Source organism: Monodelphis domestica, chromosome 4 (genome assembly GCF_027887165.1).
Source record: "Monodelphis domestica isolate mMonDom1 chromosome 4, mMonDom1.pri, whole genome shotgun sequence".
Classification (NCBI taxonomy): Eukaryota; Metazoa; Chordata; class Mammalia; order Didelphimorphia; family Didelphidae; genus Monodelphis; species Monodelphis domestica.
This window is the reverse complement of record NC_077230.1, coordinates 414,411,525-414,437,356: the sequence shown is the minus strand read 5'-3', so window position 1 is coordinate 414,437,356 and position 25,832 is coordinate 414,411,525. Positions and strand designations below refer to the sequence as shown.

Below are 25,832 nucleotides of genomic sequence, written 5' to 3'. Positions count from 1 at the left end.
CTGAAAGGGACCTTAAGGGCCAACAAATCCAAACTACTCATTTTATACACAATGAAACTGAGGCTGAAAAAGGCAAAACAATTTGCCAGGATTATTCAGCTATGAAGTATCTGAATCAGGATTCAAACTCAGGTCTTCATGAGTCCAAGCCCATCGTTCTAATTCCTCCACCATGTGGCTATCCACTATCTTGAACTCTACAAACTTATTGGTGGATATATATTGCACACCCTTTCTAGAATAGGAGCTCCATGAGGGAAGAGAAAGTGTCTTCTTTGTGTCCAAGCCCGGGGTTGGCTGAGATTCTCTATCACCATTCTGATGGTTTCCCAAACTCAATTATTTCTACCTCTTCTCTCTCTTTTACCTTCATGTCTCACTAGTTAAGAAATCTAGGGGAAATAACAATTACACCTATCTCACAGGGTTGTTGGGGGGATGCAATGAGATTCCCATAAAGGGCTCTGGAAATGCTGGCTCTCAGTGCTGTCATGAAGTCTTTACCACCCATGCTGTTTTGGCAGTCCTCCCTCAGCCCCACTGCCACTACTTCTCTCTGCCTCCAGCTTCTTTCTGCTCTATTCTGGCCTGCCTGGGTGATCCTACTGGGCTCAGTTAAGGACAATCTTTAATCCTGTCTCTCCTGTCTAAGAACTCAGAGTCCCCACTTTTTAAGTTGGTGCTGAAGGAGCCCTAAGTGCCCACCAGGCTTCCTCTCTCATTTCTCATGATTTCTCAGCTGGACTCTTTGCTTTAGCTACATTTAGCAAAGAACTTGCTAATTCTCTGGACTATCCTTTTCCCCTTTGTTTCTATCATTTCCTATAAAACTCATTTCAAAATTACATTTCTCTAGGAAGCTTTCATTGCCTAATGCTATCCCACACTAACTTCTTTTATTTTCCCTCACTTAGCACTTACATATTGAGCCTGAATTACCCTCTTTTCTCCTGATGGAAAAGTTGTTTTTTAATTCTTATGGCTTTTCATTCCTTAAGTGTGAGGATTCTTTCTATCTTCCACAGTGCTCAGTACTGTGTTCTGCATCTTGTAGGCAATAATAATTCTAATAGCATGTATAATATATGTATGTGCCAGGCACTGTGCTAAGCATTTTCAAGGTTAGACTGGTGCACTAACTCAAGGCTCTCACCTCTCCCTCCTGGAATGTTCTCGAGCCATCTCCCTCCTTTTCTGCCTCTCCCATTCCCGCCGAGCTTTATCCTGCTCCTCCCGATGCCTTTTCCGTCGCTCATGTTCTCGCTCCTTCTCCTTCACTCTGGCATGCTTCCCTAAAGAGGGGAAACATTCTATCACACTCATAGGAACACACTTAAGTTCCAGGAATTTAATTGAAAACATCAGTTACACCAATATAGATTAGGCAGATGAGAAAGTAGCTCCCTTTGATAGGATTCTTCTTCCATATGATTTCCATACAAAATACCAGTTAAGAAACCATTTGCATAATCACATCTCAAATGTGGTCCATTCAGAGAAGGTTTTTCTTTCTTCACCCCATTCCCCATCTCCACCCCTCCACTGCAAATGTTTGATGGACTCCTAACATCTATTTAGGCCAAATCCATTTCTGGGAGAATCAAATCTAACATTTTGGTTTGGAATCTGTGAATTCCTACTTTCCTCAAGTTCCACTGCATCCTTTTCTCTACAATATCTCCAGTTTCTCCCATTCTATGTGGCCAAAGGCTACAAAACAGAGAGCAGTAGGAGTCAGCAGGCCTTTTCAAGCTCTAGCCATGGCACTTACTAACCGTGTGACTCTGGGAAAATCACAGCTGCTTCAAACCCTTCAGTTTCCTCATTAGGAAAAAAGAGGTGGTAATTACTGCTCTGTCTCCCTGTTCGAAGGATCAACTAAGATAATGAAATGTAAAATCATAATGGAAATGGTCTGTAAATTATAAAGAGATCTAGATATGGAAGACAAACAGCCTGGCTATGAAGCCAGGGGGTGGGGACAACAGACAGCTGACAGACTAAAAGGCTGAAAACTCCATGGAGGAGCCAAGAGTAGGGCCAACTGGACAAACGGAACAGGTTTCTTTAGCCATTCTAGTCTATGAGCCATTCATCTGATGTATCACTGCTCAGTGACAAAACACAACAGAATGTAATGTGAATTATTCTAACTATGAAACTGATTCACTATTAAGTAGTAGTGAGGAGGGTAGGGAGTTCTATACCCTGAACCAAATAAGTTTTAACTGATTGAATCACACCTGAGAATCAAGCAATATTAAATAACAAGGGAAAACTATAGGAGAAAAAATGGCCCATAGCTCTAGAATGCTCTAAGTCTGAAGTGAGAACAATTTAAACTCAAGCTGACATGGCATGAAAAAAAGAAAGCCACTCCGTACCTCCCTCTGCTGAATGACTGCGATGCCGGCGCTTCTCTTTCCTTTTTTCATCCTTCCTGTGATGAGCTTTTTCCTTACGTGACATTTGTTGGGGTGGTTTGATGGCCAAGGAATCATCTTCTTCACCTCTAAGATGACAATGTAAAATAGCAATTACTCCAAGCACAGTGGGTGTAACCCAAACACACTGCGGCATTCCTAATGTAACTGAAAGAATGGCTGTGAATTCCATACAAAGACATAAGATCAATGGCATTCCTCTCTGTGTGAAAATGAAGGTCAGATTATTATTCAGGATGGACCTTGTAAAACCCAAACTCAGACTGAAAATGACTTTCTGTATAGGGCGAATTCAGATGAAACGTTAAGGGAAAAATCAACCTGGTATATGATCAAGATCCGCAACCTGAACCAGTTTCAACCAGGAAGAATGTTGTAAAGAGTTTTCAAAATCTTTTTTGAATTCTTGCAGAATCTGTGTCCAATTCATGTTTTTCTTTTGGACTTTGCATGTGTTTGCTTTGCTTTCACTGTCTCCTTCTGTGTTTGTACCTTGTTCTTTGTCTCCATGGAAATTCTTTAGAGTTAGGTATTTTTGTTGTTTGCCCATTTTTCTACCTTTTTATAGGCAGGCTCTGCTTTCTGGGAGGTTAGAGTACCCTCTTAAACTTTAGTCCTTCCTTAATGCTACCCTTAGCTTTTTTTCCCTGGGTTTCTCAAAAACTCCTTTTCAATGAGGGGGTGTCCCTCAATTGGAGAATGGCTGAAAAAATTGTAGTTTATGATGGTGATGAAATATTATTTTGCTATAAGGAATGATGAATTGATGGATTTTTATAAGAACTGGAAAGATCTTGGCTAACATGACAGCAAAGGAAAGTAATGAATGCTGGAGCGGGTGTGGCAAAGTTGGGACATTAATTCATTGCTGGTGGAGTTGTGAATTGATCCAACCATTCTGGAGGGCAATTTGGAACTATGCCCAAAGAACACTAAAAGACTTGTCTGCCCTTTGATCCAGCCATAGCACTGCTGGGTTTATACCCCAAAGAGATAATAAGTAAAAAGACTTATACAAGAATATTCATAGCTGAGCTCTTTGTGGTGGCCAAAAATTGGAAAAGGAGGGGATGCCCTTCAATTGGGGAATGGCTGAACACATTGTGGTATCTGTTGGTGATGGAATACTATTGTGCTAAAAGGAATAATAAAGTGGAGGAATTCCATGGAGACTGGAACGACCTCCAGGAAGTGATGCAGAGCGAGAGGAGCAGAACCAGGAAAACATTGTACACAGAGACTGATACACTGTGGTACAATTGAATGTAGTGGACTTCTCCATTAGTGGCAATGCAGTGATCCTGAACAACCCAGAGGATTATAGGAGAAAAAACACTATCCACATTCAGAGTAAACACTGTGGGAGTAAAAACACCAAAGAAAAACAACTGCTTAATGACATGGGTCTAGGGATATGGTTGGGGATATAAACTCTAAATGAACATCCTAGTGTAAACAACAACATGGAAATAGATTCTGATCAAGGACACAAGTAATAAATACCCAATGAAATTGCACATCAGCTGCGGGAAGGGTAGGTGGAGGGGAGGAAGGGAAATAAAGTGATTATTGTAACCAAAAAATAAAGTAAAATTTAAATAAAAAAAAAAAAGAACTGGAAAGATCTTCATGAACTCATACATGGTGAAAATTAAGCAGAACCAGAAGATCATTATACACAGAAACCATAACATTGTGAGACAATCAAAAGTAATTAACTTTGCAAAGCAATGATTCAGGGCAATTCTGTCCCAGGACTTGTGAGAAAGAATGCTATCCACATCTAGAGAAATAACTGTGGGAGTAGAAATCCAGAAGAAAACATGATTTATCGTTTTTTATATGGGAATGTGATTTGGGGTTTAGGTTGTAAAGAAATACTCTTTTACAAAAACATAATATGGAAATAGATTTGAGTGAATATAACCCTGTGGAATTGTTTATCAACTCCAGGAGGGATAACGGGAGGGAGAAAACATGAATATGTAACCATGGAAAAAAACTCCTTTTCAGCCCCTACTACTCCACAGCACAGCCAAAGTCTCTCCTCACTTAATTGGGGAGTGATGGTATGGATGGTGTAGGGGAGAGTAAACTGGACCAAGAGAACAGGCTTCTAGTTCTAGTGTTGTCCTGACAAGCCATACGGTTTTAGAAAAGGCCTTGATAACTCTAAGTCTTCCTTTTCTCATCTTTAAAGAGAAAAGGTTAGACCAAATGATCCAAATTCCTCTGAAAGTCAAGGCAGCTCAGTGATGTGGTGGATAGAATAGTAGGCCTGGGCAAGTGACTAACCTCAGTTTGCCTCAGCTTCTTCTTCTATAAAATGAGGATAATAACAATAGTACTTATCTTACAAGGTTGTTATTAGGCTCAAATGAGACAAATGTAAAGTGTTTAGCAGAGTGCCTGGCACATAACAGATGCTATATAAATGTTAGATATTAGTATAATTAATTAATGATTAATTAATAAACATGTATTAAGTGCCTACTGTATGCCAGACACTGATATTCCACTTCCTTTCAGGTTGCTAGCAATCTCATCATCACTACTATTATTCTTCAGTATTTTTTTTTAAACCCTTATCTTCTCTCTTAGAATTGATACAAAGTATAGCTTCCAAGGCAGAAGAGAGATAAGGGCTAGGCAACTGGGGTTAAGTGACTTGTTTAGGGTCACACATCTAGGAAGTATATGAGGCCAAATTTGAACCCAAGATCTCCCATCTCCAGGACTGGCTTTCTATCCCCTGAGCTACCTAGCTGCCCTAATCCTACCATATTCATTATATCAAGGACCATAAAATTTGAATAACAATAGCTTAACATATAAAAAGTGTTTTCCATATATCATCCATATGAGGGAGGCACCATGAAGAGTATTATCTTCCTTTTGTCGAAAAGGAACTGAGGCTCAGAAAAGGTGCCTTTCTCAGAGTGACACAGCTAATAAATGGGGGGGGGGGGGGGGGGGGAGGGCAGGTTCAAGAATGGGAGTCTTTTAAATCTAAGATCAATGCTCCCAACCTTCCTCTCCTGCCTAGATTCACCTCATCTGTTCTTTTGAGAACTGACCCAGGTAACAATATGACAGTAAAGCAAACTAGCTGGGATACCAGGTTTGCAAAGCAATAGGCTTACTCAGGTAATCTTTCCCATTTTTTCTATGAAATCAAAACCAATACCTTGTTACTGTAAAATACTGTGGATTTTAAAACAGAACTGTTGCTATTTAATCTAAATGTAATTTCACATTCAGTATACATCCTGCCTCTCTCTGACCCTCACTAGACATGTGACCCAACTTCTGTTTCCTTATCTATAAAACTGGGATACCTGGAGTATCTATACCACAGGTTATGGTTTAAAGGAAGTATTCATGAAGAGTGCTTTACAAACTTTTAACTAGCTATATAAATGCCGATTATTGTTTTTATTGTTATTGTTATTATTATTATTATTATTATTATTATTATTAGATCTTCAAGCATGGGAGGGGTGGCTAATTTAGGAGGAGGATGAAGTGAATTGCCCAGTCACATAATGACTCAGTTCTAAATATGGAATTCAAACCAGCAATCAACCCAGTGGCATATCTTTTCGAAATAATATTTAGGAACTTCAGGTATGACAAAGGTCCCTCTATTACATTTTCATTCAGTTTCAGGTAATTGGTACCCCCCCCCCTTGTCTTCTATGCCTTCTTACCTATCTTCCATAGAATCTTCTCTCCTATAAGGTGAATTCCTGATTGTTATTTCCATGCGGTGATCTCTCAGCTCCCCCTCTTCAAGGGAATCCCGCTTGGAATCCCGATCATCAGACTAAGAGGAAAACAAAAAATCCCGATCATTTTACTTTTTGAAAAATGACATCGAAGTTAGCTTCATCAATGCCCACAGACACAAAATTCTATGAGCTAATCCAATACAAAAGTCAAATTCTTTCATTGGGGGCATGTGAAGTCTGTGAGAGCCTTTGATCCCTTGTACTGCAGGCAGTTGGCTGTGTGAATCCTAAGAGGCTGGTGCATAGCTTTGATGACACAGTCAGCAAGACAGACTGTTCATGAGCTCATGAGCAAAGTACAGATGAGCACAAGTCAGATGAGAGAGGAAGCATTTATGTTCTACTGCAGTTATTAACTAGATGTCTTCTCTCTCTCTCTCTCTCTCTCTCTCTCTCTCTCTCTCTCTCTCTCTCTCTCTCTCTCTCTCTCTCTCTCTCTCTCTCTCTCTCTCTCTCTCTCTCTCTCTCTCTCTCTCTCTCCCCCCTCTCTTTTTCTTTCTTTCTTTCACCTTTGCCTCCTGTCTTAGAATGGATACCAAGTATTCATTCCAAGACAGAAGAATGGTAAAGGCCAGGCAATTGGTGTTAAGTGACTTGCCCAGAGTCACATAGCTAAGAAGTGTTTGAGACCAGATCTGAACCCAGAACCTCCTGGTTCTCTATCCACTGAGTCACCCAGCTGCTCCACTGACTAGATTTCTAGACACCACATATGTAGAGAAGAAAGCTAATATATGTAAAATGCACTGCTGTGTGTACAGTACTAAGTTGCAGTCAATAGGTACTTAAATGAAGGTGGCATTCTGTCCAACGTATACTACCAACATACTTGAAAAGCTCTTCTGAGGATGTTATTTTGCAAACTAATACAGATGTTAATTTCTCAAAGCGATATTTTATCAATATTTATATAAAGAATTATTTATAAGTATAAGCATGAAAAGCCAAAAAAAATTAAGACAACTGCACTTAGAAATATTCAACGGTGATGTTAAGTCCCAAATACTTTATTCTCCAAACAAATCTTCATGTAGCATAGGGGTTCTTAACCTTTTTCTGCATCATGGACCCCTTTGGTAGTCTTATGAAGACTTTGGACCCTTTCTCAGAATCATGTTTTTAAATACATAAAGTAAAATACATAGGATTACAAAGAAAACAAATAATATTGAAATAGTTATAAAAATCTTTTGAAAAATATATACAAGAGCCCCAGGTTAAGAACCCCTGATCTAGAAATAGCTTTAGTTTGTTATCTTTGAGATAAATTGAGAAATCAGATGGGGTTTTGGTAACTTTTTAAAGAGACTTTGGCTCACCTGTGACATTTGGAAGTACAAAACAACTTCACCGAAGAAGCGAGGTTCTAATGGAAAAATGAGTGCAAAGACATTAAACTTCCTTTTTACAAACCATTGAATTATAAAAACGTGGCTTACATTTTTTATGCGTTTTATCTCTGCCTTCTCTTCTTGTTCCTTCCTTCGCTTCTTTTCCTGAAGAATTTCATCTAAAGTCTTCACTTTCCAAGAATCCTTTTCATCACCCATTTGAGTTAAGACACACTAAAAAAAGAAAACATTTAAAGAGCATGAAGTTGCTGAGCACAGCTCAACATGATTGGAGACGCTTCTTGCCCTTGTGAAACAGCTGTTTGTGGGCAGCATGAAGGGTGATGCATTGTTGGAAGACCTTTGAACACGCCCCAAGGCTTGCTGAGGGAGTGCTCCTGAGTCCTTGCTCTCTGTGGACACTGTCAGGACTCCCCTGAGACAGTGATCAAGTCCACCCATGCTGAGCTCACCCTCTGAACAGGAATGAAGCAATGTAAGGCTGTAAACTCCTTTGGGTACAGGACAAAGGTAGGCCAGAGATGACACCAAAGAGGAGCTCTTTCTCAGCTTCTCTCAGAACAGCCCCAAAAGAGAGTGCTTTCCAGATGCCAAGTTATTCCTCTCACTCTATGTATTTTATAAACTAGGCTTTTCCTCTAAACATGTCCTGGGCTTTCCTACTTCTCTGTCTGTCCAGATGGTATTCTCTCTATGTCCCCCACACCTTTCTCACTGCTGAATTCCTATCTCTCCTTGAAGTCTCACTCAACACTTCCTTTTCCTGAAATCTCTATCACAGGATCACAGACTTATGGCTGGACCGGACCTCAAAGACAATCTAGTCCAACCTTCTCACCTCATAGATGAAGAAACTAAGATCTAGAGAGGGGATTACCAAGTTTACACACAAGCTAGGTGGTACAGTGGATAGCCTGAAGTCAGGAAGACACAAATTCCAATCAATCTCAGGCACTTATTAACTTTGTGTCCCATGGCAAGTCACTTAACCTCTGTTTGCCTCAGTTTTTTCATCGATAAAATGGGAATAATAATAGCACCCACCTTTCAGAAATTGTGAAGATTAAATGAGATAATCATAAAGCACTTAGCAGGGTGCCTGGCACGTAAATAAGCACTATATAGATGTTAACTATTAGCATTATTACAATAAGTTGATATGAATGGAATTCAAATCTTGGTCCTCTGGCTTCAAACTTGTATATTCCACTGTACCTTGTTTCCTCTCTTAAAGTAAGAATCTTTCCTCAGAGACTTAAAGTATTAGTCTAGGTAGTGGATAGAGTCCTGGACTGGAATTAGGAAGAACTGAGTTCAATTTCAATATTGTGTTGACATCCTCCTTCAGACACTTACCTATGAGAACCTGGGTGAGACACTTAATTTTTTTTGAGCCTCAGTTTCCTCATTCGTAGGTGAAAAAATAGTATCTACTCCACAGGGTTGTGAGGGCCAAATGAGACATATATACATAAATTGCTATAAAGTTAGCTATCATCATTTTACACATCTCTAATGGCCTTATCACATCTTATATTATTAATATATACCAAAACAGTAATCAACAGAAAGTTGACTGGAGAGTGATGAATTTGAGACCATAGCAATTCAGAAAGTTTCAAGAACTCTCCAAAATTTTACACAAATTTCAATAAGATATGACCAATCAAAAAGTTCTCCTGGCCTCTAAAATAATAATACACAATAGCATTTACCCTGTGGGCCACAGTCCATTAAAAAGCATTTTGATAGTAATACTTTAATTATAGACAAGGCCAGATTCTTGAGCTATTCATGTAACCACAGAGTCAGGAGCTCTTGGTTCAAATCCCAGTTCTGGCACTTACTATCTTTGTGACTCTGAACATAATTGGGTTTTGGTTTCCTTAAACTGTAAAACTAGGAAACTGGACGTGATAACATATAAAATCCATCCTGGGCTATTATAGTTCTCTTAAGAATGAGGTCATAAGGACATGAACTAGGGTGGTGGAATTACAAGTAGATAATAAATAAGAGATGTGCTGTGGAAATAGAATAACCAAGATTTGTCAACTGATTTGATTTAACAGATGAGAGCGAGCGAGCCAAGCTGAGGGTGACTGTTATGAAAATGGGTTACTGAAGAGATGATGGTGCCTACAGCAAAAATTCAGAAGGCAGGGAATTATTTTTGTTCATTTTGCATGAAGGTAAAGAACTCTATTATCAACATAAGAATGAGATGCCTTTGAGACATTCAAGTGAAGATGTCCAGCAGACAGTTCTTGAAAAAGAAAAGTTGTTCTCTTCCTCACTAGCCCTCCCCCCACTCTAACTGCAAACAATTTTCTATTGGTTATACATGTGCTAACATACAAAATATATTTCCAAATCTGTCATGTTATGGAAGAAGACACACACACATTATGAAAAAAATAAAGCAAACAGGGTCTACTTAAAAAAAAAAAAGTCCCTCCTGATTTTCTCTATGATCCTGGAATTCTAGTCATCTGGGTTTGTTTCATTTCTCCATTTGACAGTAAGTTCATTATGCAGAATGAAATAAGCAAAACCAGGAGAACACTGTACAGAGTAACAGCAATATTGTGGAATGATCACCGATGAAAGACAGACTTAGTTAATCTCAGCAATACTATGATCCAGGTCCAGAGCCAAGATGGTAGAGTAGAAGCAGAGAAGCTCAAAACCACCATGAGAATCCCCTCCAACCAATCTTAAAATAACACCACAAAATGAATTCAAGAGTGAAATAGACTGAAGCAACTTTTTTTTTTTAAACCCTCTCCTTTCGTCTTGGAGTCAAGACTGTGTAATTGGCTCAAAGGCAGAAGAGTGGTAAGGGCTAGGCAATGAGGGTTAAGTGACTTGCCCAGGGTCACACAGCTGGGAAGTGTTTGAGGCCAGATTTGAACTTAGGACCTCCCATCTCTAGGCCTGGCTCTCAATCCACTGGGCCACCCAGCTGCCCCTGAAGCAACTTTTAAGAAGAGAAAAACCTAAAAGGTAGGCAGAGAGCATCTAGATCACTGGGGTACAGCCAGCAGGAGGTTGTTACAGCAAGGCAAGCCCCACCCCACCCCCACACTCCCATTTGCTGTGTCAGGTTCTGAACCTGTGCCCAAGGCAACATGCAGACCCTGAGACCATACCTGGGCAGATAGAGGTCCAATTCAATGCACACCCCTTGAGGTTCCAAGAAAACCTGCAGTGGGGTCCAAAATTCCAGCCCAGGGCAGTCTGTGCTAAAGCAGCCTGATTTGTGTGGGCCCAAAGCGAGGCCAGAAGCCTCAGCCAGGGCCTGTGGCAAGGACATAGATTCCCAGTTTGGGGTAGTTGGTGGACCCAAAGCTAACCCCTCGTCAAAGGCGCAGAGCAATCTACTTTGTGCATGACCTGATCAAGCCCAGAGTGTGACGAAAAGCCTCAGCCATAAGATGTCTCAAGGGTTAACTGAATCAGCAGTGGAAGGTGGCTCTCAGAGGTCCCAGCCCTCAGGCTTGGTAGAACTGAAATCGGCAGAAACCCAGAAATAAAGCTAAGGGTAGCATCAAGAAAGCTTAAGAGTGTACCCTAATCTCCCAGAGAACAGAGCCTACCTATAAAAAGGTTGGGGAAATGAGCAGACAACAAAAAAAAGCACCTAACTAGAGAGAATTTTTATGGCGACAAAAAAGCAAAGCACAGAATGGGCCAGTGAAAGCAAAATTAACACACGCAACGTCCAGAAGAAAAACATGAATTGGACACAGATTCTGGAAGAGCTCAAAGAGAATTTCAAAAAGCAATACAATGATATAGGACAATTCTGAAGGCCAAAGAAAGAACTGTTGGAATCAGAATGCAGATCAAAGCATGTGATTTTACAGTTTTGTTTATTTGGCTTTTTATTTTGGGATTTTGGTTTTATATGACTATTCTCTTACAAAAATGAGTAATATGGAAATAGGTTTTACATGATAATCCATGTATATAACCCAGATAAAACTGCTTGCTGGCCCTGGGAAGGGGGAGGTAAGGAGAAAATTTGGATCATAGAACTTCAGAAAACTTATGTGGAAAAATTGTTATTATATGTAATTGGCAAAATAAAATATCTTGACAAGTTCAGTAAAGACAAGCCAAGGGCTATGTGATTTCTAAACTTTCTCTCTTCTCCAGAGCTCAGCATTGGGTTCTACAAAGTAGCAGCTCAAGAATGTTTGCTGAACATTTGAAGTGAGGCCTATTGGAAAGAACTCTAAATTTCGGATTGAGAAAGACCTTAGAAACTTTCTAACCTTTCTAGCAACAAAAAGTGTTTTACAAGATTATCTCACTTGGGTCTCATAACAACTCTGGGGAGGTAGAGCCTACCTGTATTCTTAACTCCCATTTTGCAGACTAGGAAATTGAGGCCCAGAGAGGTTATATGACTTATCCAGGATTCCTGTTATTTATTACCTGTTGGGGATGGAGAACTCCTCTACCCCCTGCCCTGATATTGTACAGATCAGAAAACTGGTGGTGATGGTTGTGGTATGTGTGTGGGGAAAGGATGAACAGTAGTGACTTAGCCCAGGCAATCAATGGCAGAAGAAAGACTGGACCCCTTTTTAGACCTTTCTGTACTGTACAACAACAAAGTAAAGGTTTATAGAAGTTCTCAGTCTTTGAAAATTTTGGATGTTATGAGGCTCAGCATATAGGTGCAAAACTAAGGCTGAGAAACAAGCATTATTTTCTTCCTTTTTTTTTAACCCATACCATCCATCTTGGAATCAACACCAGGTATTAGTTACAACGCAGAAGAGCAGTAAAGGCTAAGAAATGGGGGTGAAGTGACTTGCCCAGGGTCACACTGCTAGTAAGTGTCTGAGGTTAAACTTAAACCCAAAATCTACCGAACTGTCTCTAGGCCTGACTCTCAATTCACTAAGCCACCTAGCTGCACCCACAACCATTATTTTCCCCATCTGACAGATGAAGGAACGGAAGCTCAGAGAGGTCAAGCTACTTGCCTAAAGTCACACAGCATGCGTCGAAGGTGTAATTCGAACCCATACCACCCCATCTCCCTTTTTTTAGCTGACAAGTCAGTGAAATTCTCGGCGGGCAGGGGGCAAGTGTCGTACTCGCCCTAGGCCTCGGCTTTCCTATATGTAAGATGGGTCGCTCGAGGCTCGGGTCTCTTCTGGCTGGAGGACTTGGTGTGGAGGGCAGAGTATCGCCCCCGAAGTCCGGAGGCGGGCCTGGCCCTGGACCTGGACCCGCCACAGGCCCCGCGCCTCGAACCCTCCCAGTGCCGAGGACAGGAAGGTGGTCAGGTCCGCCCGCAGACCCCTCCCCCGCCCCCGGGAGTCCCCAACCCCGAGCCTGGCCCCCCGCCCCCTAAAGCCCCGGACACTTACCACTGCGACTGCCGCCACCACCGCCGCCGCCGCCGCCGCCACCGGACCCGGAGACTGAGGAGAACCAGCATTGGGCGCGGGATAAAGGCGTCACTTCCGCCGGCGGCGCGTCCAGGTGATGTCAGCGCGGCACGGGGCGGGAGAGATGGGCACGGAGGTGCGGGGCTGGGAGCCGATGCCGAAAGTAAGCCCGCACTCCATCTACAGCACTTTCGCCACGATCGCCTCCTCAGCCCAGGAGCCACGAGCGCAGCCGTAGGGGCTTCGAGTTCTCTTTCCCCAGCCTCGCTGATAAAAGGAGCCATTACCACAGGGGGCTTTGGCCCCATCTTCGCTCTCCCGAGGGGGAAGCCAATCAGGGGCTCTGGGTTCCAGTCCCAGCTCTGCTCCCAACTGCCCCCTGCCAGGGCCCCTCTGGGCCTCAGTTTGCTGATCCGTCAAATGGGGCGGCTAGACTCAGGCGTCTCTAGGGGCCCCTTGCAGCTCTGCACGTGGCTCCAATACGCTGCTCTGGCCAGAAAGCCCGGGGCGGGGGGGAGGAGGGGGGACTCGGAAGAGGGAGCTTTGAGGAGGTAGGGTCGGGAGAGGCACTGCAGATCAGCTACCCCGAAAGGAGCTGCCTTTTTTTTTTAATAAGTTTATTTAGTCAATTTAGAACATTATTCCTTGGTTACAATAATCACATTATTTCCCTCCCTCCTCTCCACCCACTCTTCCCGCAGCCAACACGCAATTTCATTGGGTATTACATGTTACATATGTCCTTGATCAGAACCTATTTCCATGTTGTTGTTTGCACCAGGATGTTCATTTAGAGTCTCCATCCCCAACCCTAACCCTTCCACCCATGTATTGAAGCAGTTGTTTTTCTTAAGTGTTTTTACTCCCACGGTTTTTCCTCTGAATGTGGATAGCGTTCTTTCTCCTCCGAGGTTCCTCCGAGTTGTTCAGGTCATTCATTGCATTGCCACTAATGGAGAAGTCCATTACATTCAATTGTGCCATCCTGGTTCTGCTCCTCTCACTCTGCATCAATTCCTGGAGGTTCTTCCAGTTCACATGGAATCTCTCCACTTTATTATTCCTTTTAGCACAATAGTATTCCATCACCAACATATACCACAATGTGTTCAGCCATTCCCCAATTGCAGGGCATCCCCTCATTTTCCAATTTTTTGCCACACAAAGAGCGCTGCTATGAATATTCTTGTACAAGTCTTTTTCCTTATTATCTCTTTGGGGTACAAACCCAGCAGAGAAATGACTGGATCAAAGGGCAGACAATCTTTTAGTGCCCTTTGGGCATAGTTCCAAATTGCCCTCCAGAATGGTTGGATCAATTCACAGAGGAGCTACCTTTCCCATTTCCTCATGGACGAAGATGTCCTTCTTCAAACTCAATAATCCCAGGGTGGTGGCTCCACTCTGGCTTGTCCATCTGGCTGACTTGACCTCTGCCTCAGTTTCCTAATCTATAAAATGGGGGTGATAACTTGCACCTACCACCCAGGGCTGTTGGTACTTGGAAAACACTTTGCAAAACTGCCTGACACAAGATAAATGCTTGCTTTCTGCCTTTCTTCCTGGACCCTTTACAAAAACATCGCATTTCCCATCTGGACGGATGTCTCTATACAGACTATCAAAGGATAGTCTGGATTTCTTTTTTTTTTTTAAACCCTTACCTTCCATCTTAGAATCAATACTATGTATTGGCCCCAAGGCAGAAGAGTGGTAAGGGTAGGCAATGGGGGTCAAGTGACTTGCCCAGGGTCACACAGCTAGGAAGTGGCTGAGGCCGGATTTGAACCTAGGACCTCCCGTCTCTAGGCCTGGCTCTCAATCCACTGAGCTACCCAGCTGCCCCCAGTCTGGATTTCTTACAGGCTTAACGGACCCTTTTCCCCCAGAGCACATTGGGAACTGGTAAATAACCAAGAACCCAACTCTGATTATTTTAACAGAGAAGGACCTATCAACATGGAATCTAGAAATCCCCCAACTTATAGCCTAGTAAGATTCCATGATCCCCAGTTTAGTTAGCTTGAAGATGAAAGCCTCAAGTTTGACCTTGCACATGAGTTTCTCCCTGAGAGAAAGTCCAACTCTCATCCTCAGTGCCCATGTTCCCCTAGAAAGGTATTTAAGCTTCCCACTTTGATGGCTCTTTGGAGTTGTCATCTAGCCCTGTGGCACTCCCAGGAGTTTGGTGACCGGAGCTGCCAGAATCTGGGACTCTGTGTGGGTTGATAGCACACAGCTCTTCGAGGAGGCCTGGTTTTAGCACTAAACTCCTTAATTAGTGATTTTTCTGACTAATAGTCTTGTGTTTTTTTCCAGTTAACAGACCCCAAATGAAATATAAATCAGAAGGCCAAATATTGAAGCACAAATAATCTGATTTTATTTTACTTTTCCAGAGCGATGTTCATGGAGAGAAGAAACTAGCTTGTCTGCTTTACTCAAACAAACAGCCCAGAGGCATCCACAGGATTTATTACACAGTTATCAAGCTATTATCCCACAAGAGAATTAAACAGTGACAAACTGAATTGAACATCTTTTAGAAAGCAGAGAACTTACAGAAATACTGAAAGAGGCCATGTAAAAAATGCACAAAATACCTACAAACATCTTGTACAGTGTGGTTTTCATCCTACACCTTTTGGTATGATGTAACAAAATACAATTTGGCTCTGGTGTAGAAGCAATTACTGTTGCTATTTTCAAGTTTCTCAAAGTGGAAAACTCACAATTTTATATTTTAAAATTCCCATTTGGACACAGGGACACTTGGATGAGTGTGTGTGGCAAGTCTGGAACTCAGAACTCCCCCCCAGCATTCAGACAGCCCAGATAGTATCAATTCTCTGGTGATATGATGGATATCAAGTGGTATGGCTTGCTGATTTCCTAGAAGCCTTAGAATCTCTCTGCAACAACAGTTGCTTAAGGCAAAAACTTAGTGTTCTCTTCAAGGTCCTCTCCAGCATGCCTCTCTCTCGCTTTTAGTCCTTTTTTTTTAGCATGCAGATTGCTGCCCCATGGCTTGACTCCCACATTTAATTTGAAAACAGAGTCAAGCAGGATAATATAGCACAGCTCACCCATCAAGTGCAAAGGTTTTAATTTGCTAAGACTTACAGCTCCAGGAAAACACGTACTGGTTTAGGTAACATAGCCAGGAAAGGATGGACATGAGCTGCCCCACCATCAAAAGAACAACTCAAGCAAACAGATTCTTGGCTGGTCCCCCCATTCAGGTAAGCGTGTTCATTCTGAGTGAACTGTTTGTTGTTGGCTTCACTGACTCTAGCAATCCTAGTTTATGGCTGTTTGGGGAATTTGAGAGCTACTGTCAGGAATGGAAACTGTGATTAAAAGTGGGATGTAAACACCCACTGTCACATCCACAAACGATGGCTCACTTCCTGTGGGAGACTCACCATCTAAGTTTGGCTCCTGTAACTTTGGAGTCAAGCCCTTGGCAAAAGTTCAGGACCTTTTCATCTCAGGTCTAAATGGTGGCTTAGCTTACCAACATTTATTTAAGAGGCTGACAGCTTGAAAGTAAGAGATCAGGGCAGCTAGGTGGCTCAGTGGATTGAGCCAGTTCTAATGAAGGCCAGAGGTTATACCCAGACCCTGATTTCTCCATCCTTAGCCACCGATAGGACTAAAAACCCTTGAAGGTTCCCTCTAGCGCCCAATCAACAGTTCTAGGATCATATGCCAATGTTGGCTCTGTGAGAGCTTCTAAGAGGCAGTGAGGAATCCAGCCCAGTAACTAGTCTAGAGACTGGGAGACGCAGGATTCAAATCAGGTTAAAGGCACTGACCCTGAGCAAGTCACCTAGCCCTTACTGCTCTACTGCCGTGGAACCAATACAACATTATTGATTCTAAGACTGAAGGTAAGGGTTTAAAAAATTAACTAAAGAGATCCAAGGAAGAGACCAAGCTGGGCTTTGTGCCCCAAATTAAAACCAAAAAAAAATTCTAGAAGACACAGGAGGGACTGTCTTTTTAACCATTTTCCAGGTAAGATATAGGCTTCTGGGCGAAGCACAAAAGTCCATCTCTAAGGTAACATCCACCTTGTAATTCATCATTCTGAAATATAAGTGAGGAAGAAACCAGTGTTTCCAAGGAAGCCAGAGGACGGCACACCTGTGAAGCTGGTGCCATGGCTGAGTCTCTCAATTCACCACTCCTTGACCAGCAAAGAGAAAAACAAATGGAAATAAAACCAAGAAACCCCTTGAAGGCCAGAGCTAAGAGGTTTAACTATATTTGTCCACTAAGAGAAGGAAAGGACCCAAAGTCAGGAGATCTGAGCAGATCAGCTCCAGAAACATCAACCTCAGTTCCGGTTGACTTCAAGCAAGAAAGAGATGATCTCTGGTCCAGAACCATACCTTTGTTTCACCTTTCAACCTGAAGAAGCAAAGGAAATACTTTCTGGCCTTGATTCAGAGCATCACTTTGCTAAGTGATGTTGCCAAAGTCACATGGTACTTCCTTCATAAGGCAACAACTGACCCACACTGTCTCAAACATTTTTCTGTGGGACAAATGCTACCAAAGTGTGGGTATAGAATAAAGAACCCAATGGCTTGGAAATATCTTTAAAAATTGATGGGGGTTTGGGAGAAAGAGGGTGTAAAATACTACTTTCTTTGATATACTTAAAAAAAACCCCTTTGCCTTCTGTCTCAGAAGCAATACTAGGTAAGAAGAGAGGTGAGGGCTAGGCAATGGGGATTAAGTGACTTGCCCAGCGTCACACAGCTAGGAAGTGCCTGGGGCCAAACTTGAACCCAGAACCTCCCAACTCCAGGCCTGGCCCACTATCTGCTGAGCTGCCTAGTTATCCCTTTAGATATATTCGTTACACAGTTCTGACCACCATGTTGTACTGTTTTTAAAATTTAAAAGACACCTATGTAAGATCCCCAATACTTTAAGCACATGGAACTATAGCTCATAGGAAATCATGAATCAAATGATCACTAGGATTTCAAACAAAAGCTTTCTCAAATGAGTTTGCTGGAGAGGAGAAAAAAAAAAGAGAAGAGATTGGCTAGTCATACGTAAGTGCGATGGATGTTGCAACAACATCAGGCAAATCTGAGGAAGGTCTCAGCTGGGCTAATCGCTAGTGCCTGAAATGATGTGGTCAAGAGGTCACGGACACTGCACGGAATGAGCAAGCCGTTTATGGAAAGTAATTTAAATTATTGGATTGAACATCCCCATTGAAAAGACCATAGATCCATCCATTGGAATCTCTGCCATCTGAATAGAAATGTCTTCAGAGACTCTGAAAAAATTTATAGAACCGGGTTGTTTTTTAAATCCCTTACCTTCTGTTTTAAAGCCAATACTAAGTCTTGATTGATGGCTGCTGGGGGAAAAGGGGTGTAAAATATGACTTTCTTTGATATGCTTGGAAAAAAAAAAACCCTTGACGTGTCTGAGAACCAGTACTAAGTATATGGTACAAAGACAGACAAGCAGTACAGTGGGGGGCCTGGAGCGAGTATGGGTGAAAGGTTAAGACTTAAGCTCAGGCCTCCCCGATTCCAACACTTGCCCTTGTCCACTCTAGCACATCGCCTTTCATCTGGTGTGTAAGCTTTGTCCCTAGTGTCTTACACTTTGTAGGTGCTCAATAAACGCTTGTTGAAGTGAATTGGAGACAATACATTTCATGACTGGCCTTCCCTCATCTCCACTGTCCCACACAAATCCGGGGCCATGAATAAAACTCTAAATTTCATCCATGCAGAGAGCTCCAGTGTGGAAATGTCCAACTGGTGACTCAGCAATAACTTCTGGTTCTTAGCAAGTCTCCTGGGAGACAGATGACTTGAATGCAGGCCTTGCTTAGGGCCAGGACCCAAACTGCACTCTTACCACACAAACCCTCTATCCTAGCCAAGTAAATGGGCCAAAATCAAGAGCTAGTTCAAGTGTTTTGTTTTTTTTCTTCCACAAATGCCACAGAGATGAGCATGAAATCTAGGTATTAAACCAGTGCTGGGCTAAAAGCATGAAATGCCAACAGAACACCTATTTATTTCTATGGACACCTCACCAACAACTCTAGAAGTCATCACTATCAAAATGCCTTAGTCAAAGTTAAGAAAAATAGACCATCTCTGTACATTTACAATATTCACTGGATGTTCTGAGATGCAAACTTAGAGGAACCGGAGAGTGCCTGGTGCTGGCATTTGTGACATGACTCAACGAGGAGGAGGCCCATCAATCCAAAGAAAGATCCCAGCTTGGCTTGTTGGATGGTGGTAATCCAAAGTCTTCCGAAGAAGAATCCAAAGAAAGGTAAAGTTTCCAAAGATAATTTTGTGGTTTCTTGCCTCATCTATTGATTTAGCAACGAATTCATGTTATTAATCCCTGTTTTGAGCTTGGGGGATTTTTTTTGGAGGGTCAATTCCTGGAGCCATGAAGGTCCTGAATATCACGAGAGTTGTTCTTTTTTTGTTGCTTTTTGAGTTGTTTTTTTTTTTAAACCTGGATCACAGGCAGTGTCAGAACCTGCTGGCTCATTTGCTCTCTGAGGAAACACAGACCAAATTCCAGGGGATGTCATTCGTGACCAATGGCAAATCCTTCAGATGTCAACTCTTTGCAAATGGGCAGTTTTAAACCCTTTCCCATCTTGGTGTTCTTTTCAAAAGGCAGAAAGGGGGAAGCTGTTGAAGTCCTGAGGAAGCTCCGTGTCCTCTCTTGTGGGAGTCGGTGAACCTTTCTGAAGTTGGTCTTCGTAGGCCAGCAGAATCTCTTACCCCCACCCCAACTAACACAGGCAAGTTCTTTAATTCAGCCCTCTCTCCTTTAGGGAGAAGGGAAAATGCATTTCGAGGGAATGTCATTGGAGCAAAAGTCTTCCAAGTCTGAGTCGACAGATTTGGAATGTCCACTGCATCCAGGAGCTGAAGTGACTCGAGAGGTCTCTGCACCTTCAAAGGGCTGCTGTTTGCTCGAATGCTTGTGGTGAGCCTTTCCCAACAGGCAGAAAGAACTTAATGAGATTTAATTATGCTCTTTGTTGCAGAGAGATTTGATCTACAGGAGTAGTTATTCTAGCATTTTACAGTTTTCTGGGTGGGAAGCCAACCAGAAAGCTATTGAGATAATTACGGGAGGCCAACCTGGGCAGGAGAGAGGAAATGAAACAGGGGGAGGGGAATAGTAGAACATCTAGAACCCTAAATGCTTTTATTACTCACAGGAAAAAAAAAAAAAAGATCCAGCTGTCAATGCAGCTAACTCTGAGAACCATTAGGGCTATGGAAACAGTATGAAAAAAGGAAAACCCCCAAAACTCACATTACAGGAAATCTTTTCCCCCCCGATTCCTTCCCCAGGTTAAAAATGGAGACAGAATTCCAGTGTAGGCCATCATCTAAAACCAAGCCTTCAATCTGAATAATTGTCTTTAAATAAACACTAAAATAATACAACCATCACCAAAATTTCTGCCATTCCCCACTTCCCCCACCCCAATTTCGCCCCAAACTCATTGAGGTCAGGCTGCAGGAATTAGCAGCTGATTAATCACAGGTAAAGTCCCTCTGCAACACCCCATTCCAAAGTGACTTTGTCCTGTCTCTCTCTGACAACTCAGCTTACAAATAGCTCCCAGGAGGTCAACAGACATGAGGAAAGGCAGGGGAAAAGCTGGAATACGGAACCAATTTCTGAGCCTTCTGGTTCATGATGCAAATTACACTTTCTAGCCCAGATGCCCTAAAATGGGGCCATCTCCTAAACAGGAGATGTCACGAGAGGTTCGAGGCCTTCCTTAGGCCACGTGGAGCTACAAGGGTAAGACATGCTGTTAGTAAAGCTTCTGGCTTGACCTATGAAGCACAATTTTCTATTCCCCGAAATCTAGCCTTTTTTTCTTTACTACTGCATCATTTAAAAAAATAATTTAACCCCAAATGGAAACACTGACACCTGTGCCAGCTTTCTTCCTTTACTTATCACCTCACGTGGAAAAAGAAAGTGAACAAAAAGTCAAGGAATGGGGCGAAGGGGAGGGTCCTGGTGGCTCTACCCCTGCCGATGCCAAGTAGGAAAGGAGACAACCATCCAGCACTCGAGATACCGTATGCTAAATTTAAAACCGAGGACATCCCCATTCTTAAGAGGAGAGCCAAAACGATTACAATGTTTGAGACATTTTGTTTTAAATCAACCAGAGGAGCTGGGAAATGGCCATCAGTTAACATTCTTTTCCTCGCCCGCCCTCCCAAGAGAGGGGCCGCTGCTCCCGGGCACTGTGCCTGGCTGGCCACCAGGATGCAAAGGGAAAACCCTTTAGCCCGATTTTCCAGTTTGGGGTGTGGGGCCGAGGAGGGCCACAAGGAGTACTCCTTTCTTTATTGCACTCCGATAATTTAAAATAAGCCTATAAAAGACCCCTTTTTTCTAAATATTTCATGTTATTATTATATACCACCGAGGGTGTTTTGTTTTTTAATACGCAGACTGGGAGATGGAGGGGGGAAATGGACACAGCATGAAGGTCTTGACAGCAGGGACCCCACTCTGGGTCCTTGCCCCACAATCTTCCTTCCTCCTTTAGGGGCTGGTGGGAAGAGAGTGGGTATGGTACGTGTCGGCATTCCTCCAGTGCCGCGGAAGGACTTAAGTGTTCCACAGAGAACCATCTTGTTACCTCAGCCAATCTCTGGTCCCCAGGACAACCAGCTTTGTCGTTCCCGCGGCCTCCCTTTGGGCCGAAGGCTTATCACGGATTCTGAAGGAAAAGGCAGTGCCGCGAAATCCTCGCGGTGGGCTCTGTTCACTAAAGGACACCGACTTCTCTCGGATTCTCCACGTTCTTCAGCCAACCGCCATGGGAGAGCCGCCGGAGCCCCTCGTCCTCGAGCTTCGGTTTCACAGTTTCCAATTGCGGTCCACAGGAAGTCTCAGCTGCCTCCGCTCTGGCCACTCCTCAGCCGTGGTCTGCACAGCACCCATTCGGTCCAGACAGTGGCGGCCATTTTTATTGTTTCACATTATTCCAGTGACAGTGCTGAGGGGAAGCTGCCCTTGTCCAGGGTGCTGACGGTGCGCGGGCTCCTTCCAGGAGAAGGAAAGGTCTTTTGCCAATGCTGGTGACCCTCTCAGAAGGGGGCACGGCGGCGTCTCTGCTTTAGGATGCCCTCCTCCCTCTCGCCACCCCCATTCCCCATCTGCATGCACGTCCACAGGAACTGTCAGGATGTCAGCAGGAAGGAAAGGAGCAGCTTCCGGGAGGGGCCAGGGTGCCGCGCGATGGGCTCCTGGCGGACGGTGCGGACCCACCTGGGTCAATTGTAAGGCTTAAAGTCCTTGGCAACCAGCGGTTCTGTGTCCTCGGGAGCACTGGGCCTGGCCGTCATGGCCAGGCTCTGCATGGCTTCCTGCTGGTGCTGCTTGGCCTTGTTATAGAGCAGCACGCCGATGGTCACCAGGACTGTCCCGATGGCCGACAGGCTGGTGATTTTGTTCCCAAACACGATGATACTCAGCCAGACCGACAGCGCGTGCTTCACCGTGCTGGCCACACTGAAAGGGAGAAGCAGCAAGAGGGTCAACAGGGAGCACCCTTCCTCCCACAGCACCTGGCACAGGTCATGCCTCACTGGGGAACTATACAAGAACCTAAAAATACTATAACCTCTCTGTGGAGGGAAAAGCTCCCCACTACCGGAGGAACAGATGAACCTTTTTAAAGAGTTTGGTTTTCACACGCTTTTACTAAGTGTGACTACGTGTTTGTGATGGATTTAATTTTTTTTAAACCTTTCCCTTCTGTCTTGGAATCAATGCTGAGGAAGTATATGAGGCCAGATTTGAACCCAAGACCTCTCAGCTCTAGGCCTGGCTCTCAATCCACTGAGCTGCCCCAGTGGATTTAATTTTTGCTGTGTTCTGAAGTGGGGACAGGGGAAGGGTGGGAGGATAGGGTGAGAAGGTAGATTCTGGCTAATTACATAAATCACTAAAGTGGTTTCTTAAAGAGTCTGAGACAGAATTTGAAGCCAGATTTCCCTATGCTCCTTGAGGATAAGGGCTGTATTTATTAGTGTGTTTCACTACATGGAGAAATTATCCAAAGAAAACCACTGTGGAATGAGATATCTTTTTTATAATCCTTTTTAAAATCTGGATTTTTCACAGAAGAAAACATAACTGATCACATGGTCCAAGGCGTACATGATCGGGAATTCTGACTTTAAATGATTGCTCCATTGCAAATAGTAATAACATGGAAATAGGTTTTGAACAATGATACAGGTATGACCGAGGGGAATTGGTTGTCAGCTCTGGGAGGGGGTTGGAAAGAGGGGAGGGAAAAATCATGAATCATGTAAAAATATTCTAAATTAATTCATCTAAAATAAATAAATTATTTAAAATATTATAAAAATAAAATCTGGGTTTCTGTACATCAGATTTCATTAAAGACACATCTGTCTGAAGCATAGAGAAGTTGACTGGGATCACACTGCTAAGTAATTATCTGGGTCAGAATTCCAATTCAGGTCTTAGCTAGCCCTCTGTCCACTATGGTCACCTCCTCTGCTTCTCTTTGGATTCTAGTATAATTTCATTAAAGTTATTTACTTCTATGTGCCCACTCCACTGTAATGTGTAGACTGCATCTTTTTTCAGACTTTAATGGCACCAATCAGTTTTGATGATATTTTTTCCTTTTACAAATATATGTTATATGGGAGAGGTCTCTGGGATGAAATTGGGGGAGGGATATTGTACCCAGGACCTTCAGCTGTGGGGGAAATGTTGGGAAATAATTTATTGACATAAAAAAATAAGACCTCAACTAAAACTTATTTTTTTGAAATTGCTGGTTTCTGAAACTAAGCAGAATAGAAGACATCCAGTTCATCTCTAAGTCTCCAGGCAAGATTACACTAAAACCATTCCAAACAAATTATTTTGTCTTCTATAAACTTAGAAAGATTTTTACTGAGGATTGCAGATTCAAGGATCCAATTACAATCTTTAAAAGGCATGGCTTTAAAAATGGCTCTTATGGGGAGCAGCTTAGTGACTGCTCAGTGGATGGAGAGCCAGGCCCAGAGACAGAAGTCCTGGGTTCAAATCTGGCCTCAGACACTTCCTCGCTGTGTGACCCTGGGAAAGTCACTTAACCCCCACTGCCTAGCCCTTACCACTCTTCTGCCTTGGAGCCCATACACAGTGTCAATTCTAAGCCAGAAGGGTTTGAAAAAAATGGCACTGGTCATTAAAGAGAGTGCTTATGATAGATAATCCCAGTGGCTGAGATGGAGTGCTGCACTTTTGGAAAGCCTGACCAATCAACATCCAGTGCCCAGGACAAGATGACCACTGCCCTCAACTGATGCACACACTCATTTCCAGCCTCCTTCCCGCCAATGTCTCCAGCTTACCTAAAAGTGACGGGGGAGATCTTTCCCATCAAGGCATAGGCCGTGACGCTCTGAAGATGGAACAAGACGCCGTCCATGAGAAGCAGCAAGATGACGTCTTGGTTGTAATGGAAACTTTTCCCACTCTTTCCAATCACTGGCATATCCTGCATGAGTCAGAAGCAAAACATAAATAAATAAACAAGTGCAGCTGCTTTGTAATCTCAGGATAATTAGTCGCTAGATTAGAAAAGCCAAATAACAGAGAAACCTGGCTTTTCTTTTTAGGGGAGGGTCAAGAATCACTTGGAGGCCAGAGTTCTTAACAATATGAAATTAATCAAATGACTAAATGAAATATCTGTTTTTTAAAAATAGCAGGGGGTAGTTAGGTGGCTCAGTGAATAGAAAGACAAAGTTGGAGTCACGAGGACCTGGGTTCAACTTTAGCCTCAGACTTTTCCTAGCTGAGACCCTGGGCAAGTCACCTAAACCCCACCACCTAGCCCTCACTGGTCTTCTGCTAAGGAACCAATACTTAGTAAAGGAAAGGGTTGTTTATTTTTAAATAGCATCAATCACAGTACCTGCCATATGGTAAGTGCTGTGTAAATACTAATTTCTCTCCCCTTTCCCATCCAATAAACATTTATTGAGGCCCTACTGTGATCAAGGGACTGTGCCATTTCTTTTCTAATTTTAGTGTAAAGATGGTTTATTTTTCCTAAGCTGGTGGGAGAAGAGGATGTGCACTTCCTCGTCTGACTGAGCTCTGAAGGAGTCAACCAAATGAAAAACCTTCTTTTCTGTCCTGGATGCCTTTGGGGGTCAGTTTGACAAAAAAGTATGGATCCCTTCTCAGAATTATGTTGTTCAAAGCATAAAATAAAGTATGTAGGGTTATAAAGGAAGTCAATTACACTAAAATGCAGCTATCAAAATATTGGGGAATAAAACAAAAAAATTCTTGCCCCCCCATTGAGGAATGGCCTCAGATGCTTTGTGGAATGCAAAATGTGGATACACAGTACAGCCAGGGTAAAGGAAGTGCTGGCTGCTGGGCTGGAATGAAGACTGAAATTTTAAACACAAAGGCAAGCAGGAAAGATGGAAGGAAAAGGAAAAAGGCCAAGACCCAGCATTTCCTTTGTGTGGGGAACTCAGAGAAGCTGAAAAGCTCTCCCCCAATGCAAGCCAGTGTCTCCTCTGCAGGTGATGGTCTTAGAGAGAGAGGCCTCAAGTGCCTCACCTCTAGTCATACATGGTCAGTCTGTGTCAGAGGCAGGACTTTGACTCCAGGTCTTCCTAATTCCAAGGCCAGCTCTCCACCCTCTCTGAAAATCAACTCCAAGATGGATAGCTTGTGGCTCGGTGGATTGAGAGTCAGGCCTAGAGGGGAGGTGCTGGGTTCAAA

The 25,832-nt window shown here is 43.0% G+C and overlaps 2 protein-coding genes across 10 annotated transcripts in view; both read right to left on the bottom strand.

Moving 5' to 3' along the window:
• Positions 1-13,099, bottom strand: part of LOC100010569 (cyclin-dependent kinase 11B) — a 43,726-nt gene extending 30,627 nt beyond the window's left edge. For 7 of the 8 annotated variants that reach the window (XM_007481087.3, XM_056796023.1, XM_056796022.1 and 4 more), the window contains exons 1-5: positions 12,978-13,099; positions 7,675-7,800; positions 6,155-6,270; positions 2,385-2,512; positions 1,154-1,292 (exon numbers count right to left, since the gene is read on the bottom strand). In XM_007481087.3, the coding sequence (XP_007481149.1) occupies positions 1,154-1,292; positions 2,385-2,512; positions 6,155-6,270; positions 7,675-7,785 (494 nt within the window). In that variant the 5' untranslated portion in view covers positions 7,786-7,800; positions 12,978-13,099. Of the gene's footprint in view, positions 1-1,153; positions 1,293-2,384; positions 2,513-6,154; positions 6,271-7,554; positions 7,602-7,674; positions 7,801-12,977 lie in introns of those variants that run through there. The other variant, XM_007481090.2, reaches the window with a different exon arrangement.
• A 2,259-nt stretch (positions 13,100-15,358) lies between these two features.
• Positions 15,359-25,832, bottom strand: part of SLC35E2B (solute carrier family 35 member E2B) — a 35,759-nt gene continuing 25,285 nt past the window's right edge. For both annotated transcript variants that reach the window (XM_056796027.1, XM_056796026.1), the window contains exons 8-9: positions 24,440-24,585; positions 15,359-22,568 (exon numbers count right to left, since the gene is read on the bottom strand). In XM_056796027.1, coding sequence (XP_056652005.1) covers positions 22,331-22,568; positions 24,440-24,585 — 384 coding nt within the window. In that variant the 3' untranslated portion in view covers positions 15,359-22,330. The remainder of the gene's footprint in view (positions 22,569-24,439; positions 24,586-25,832) is intronic.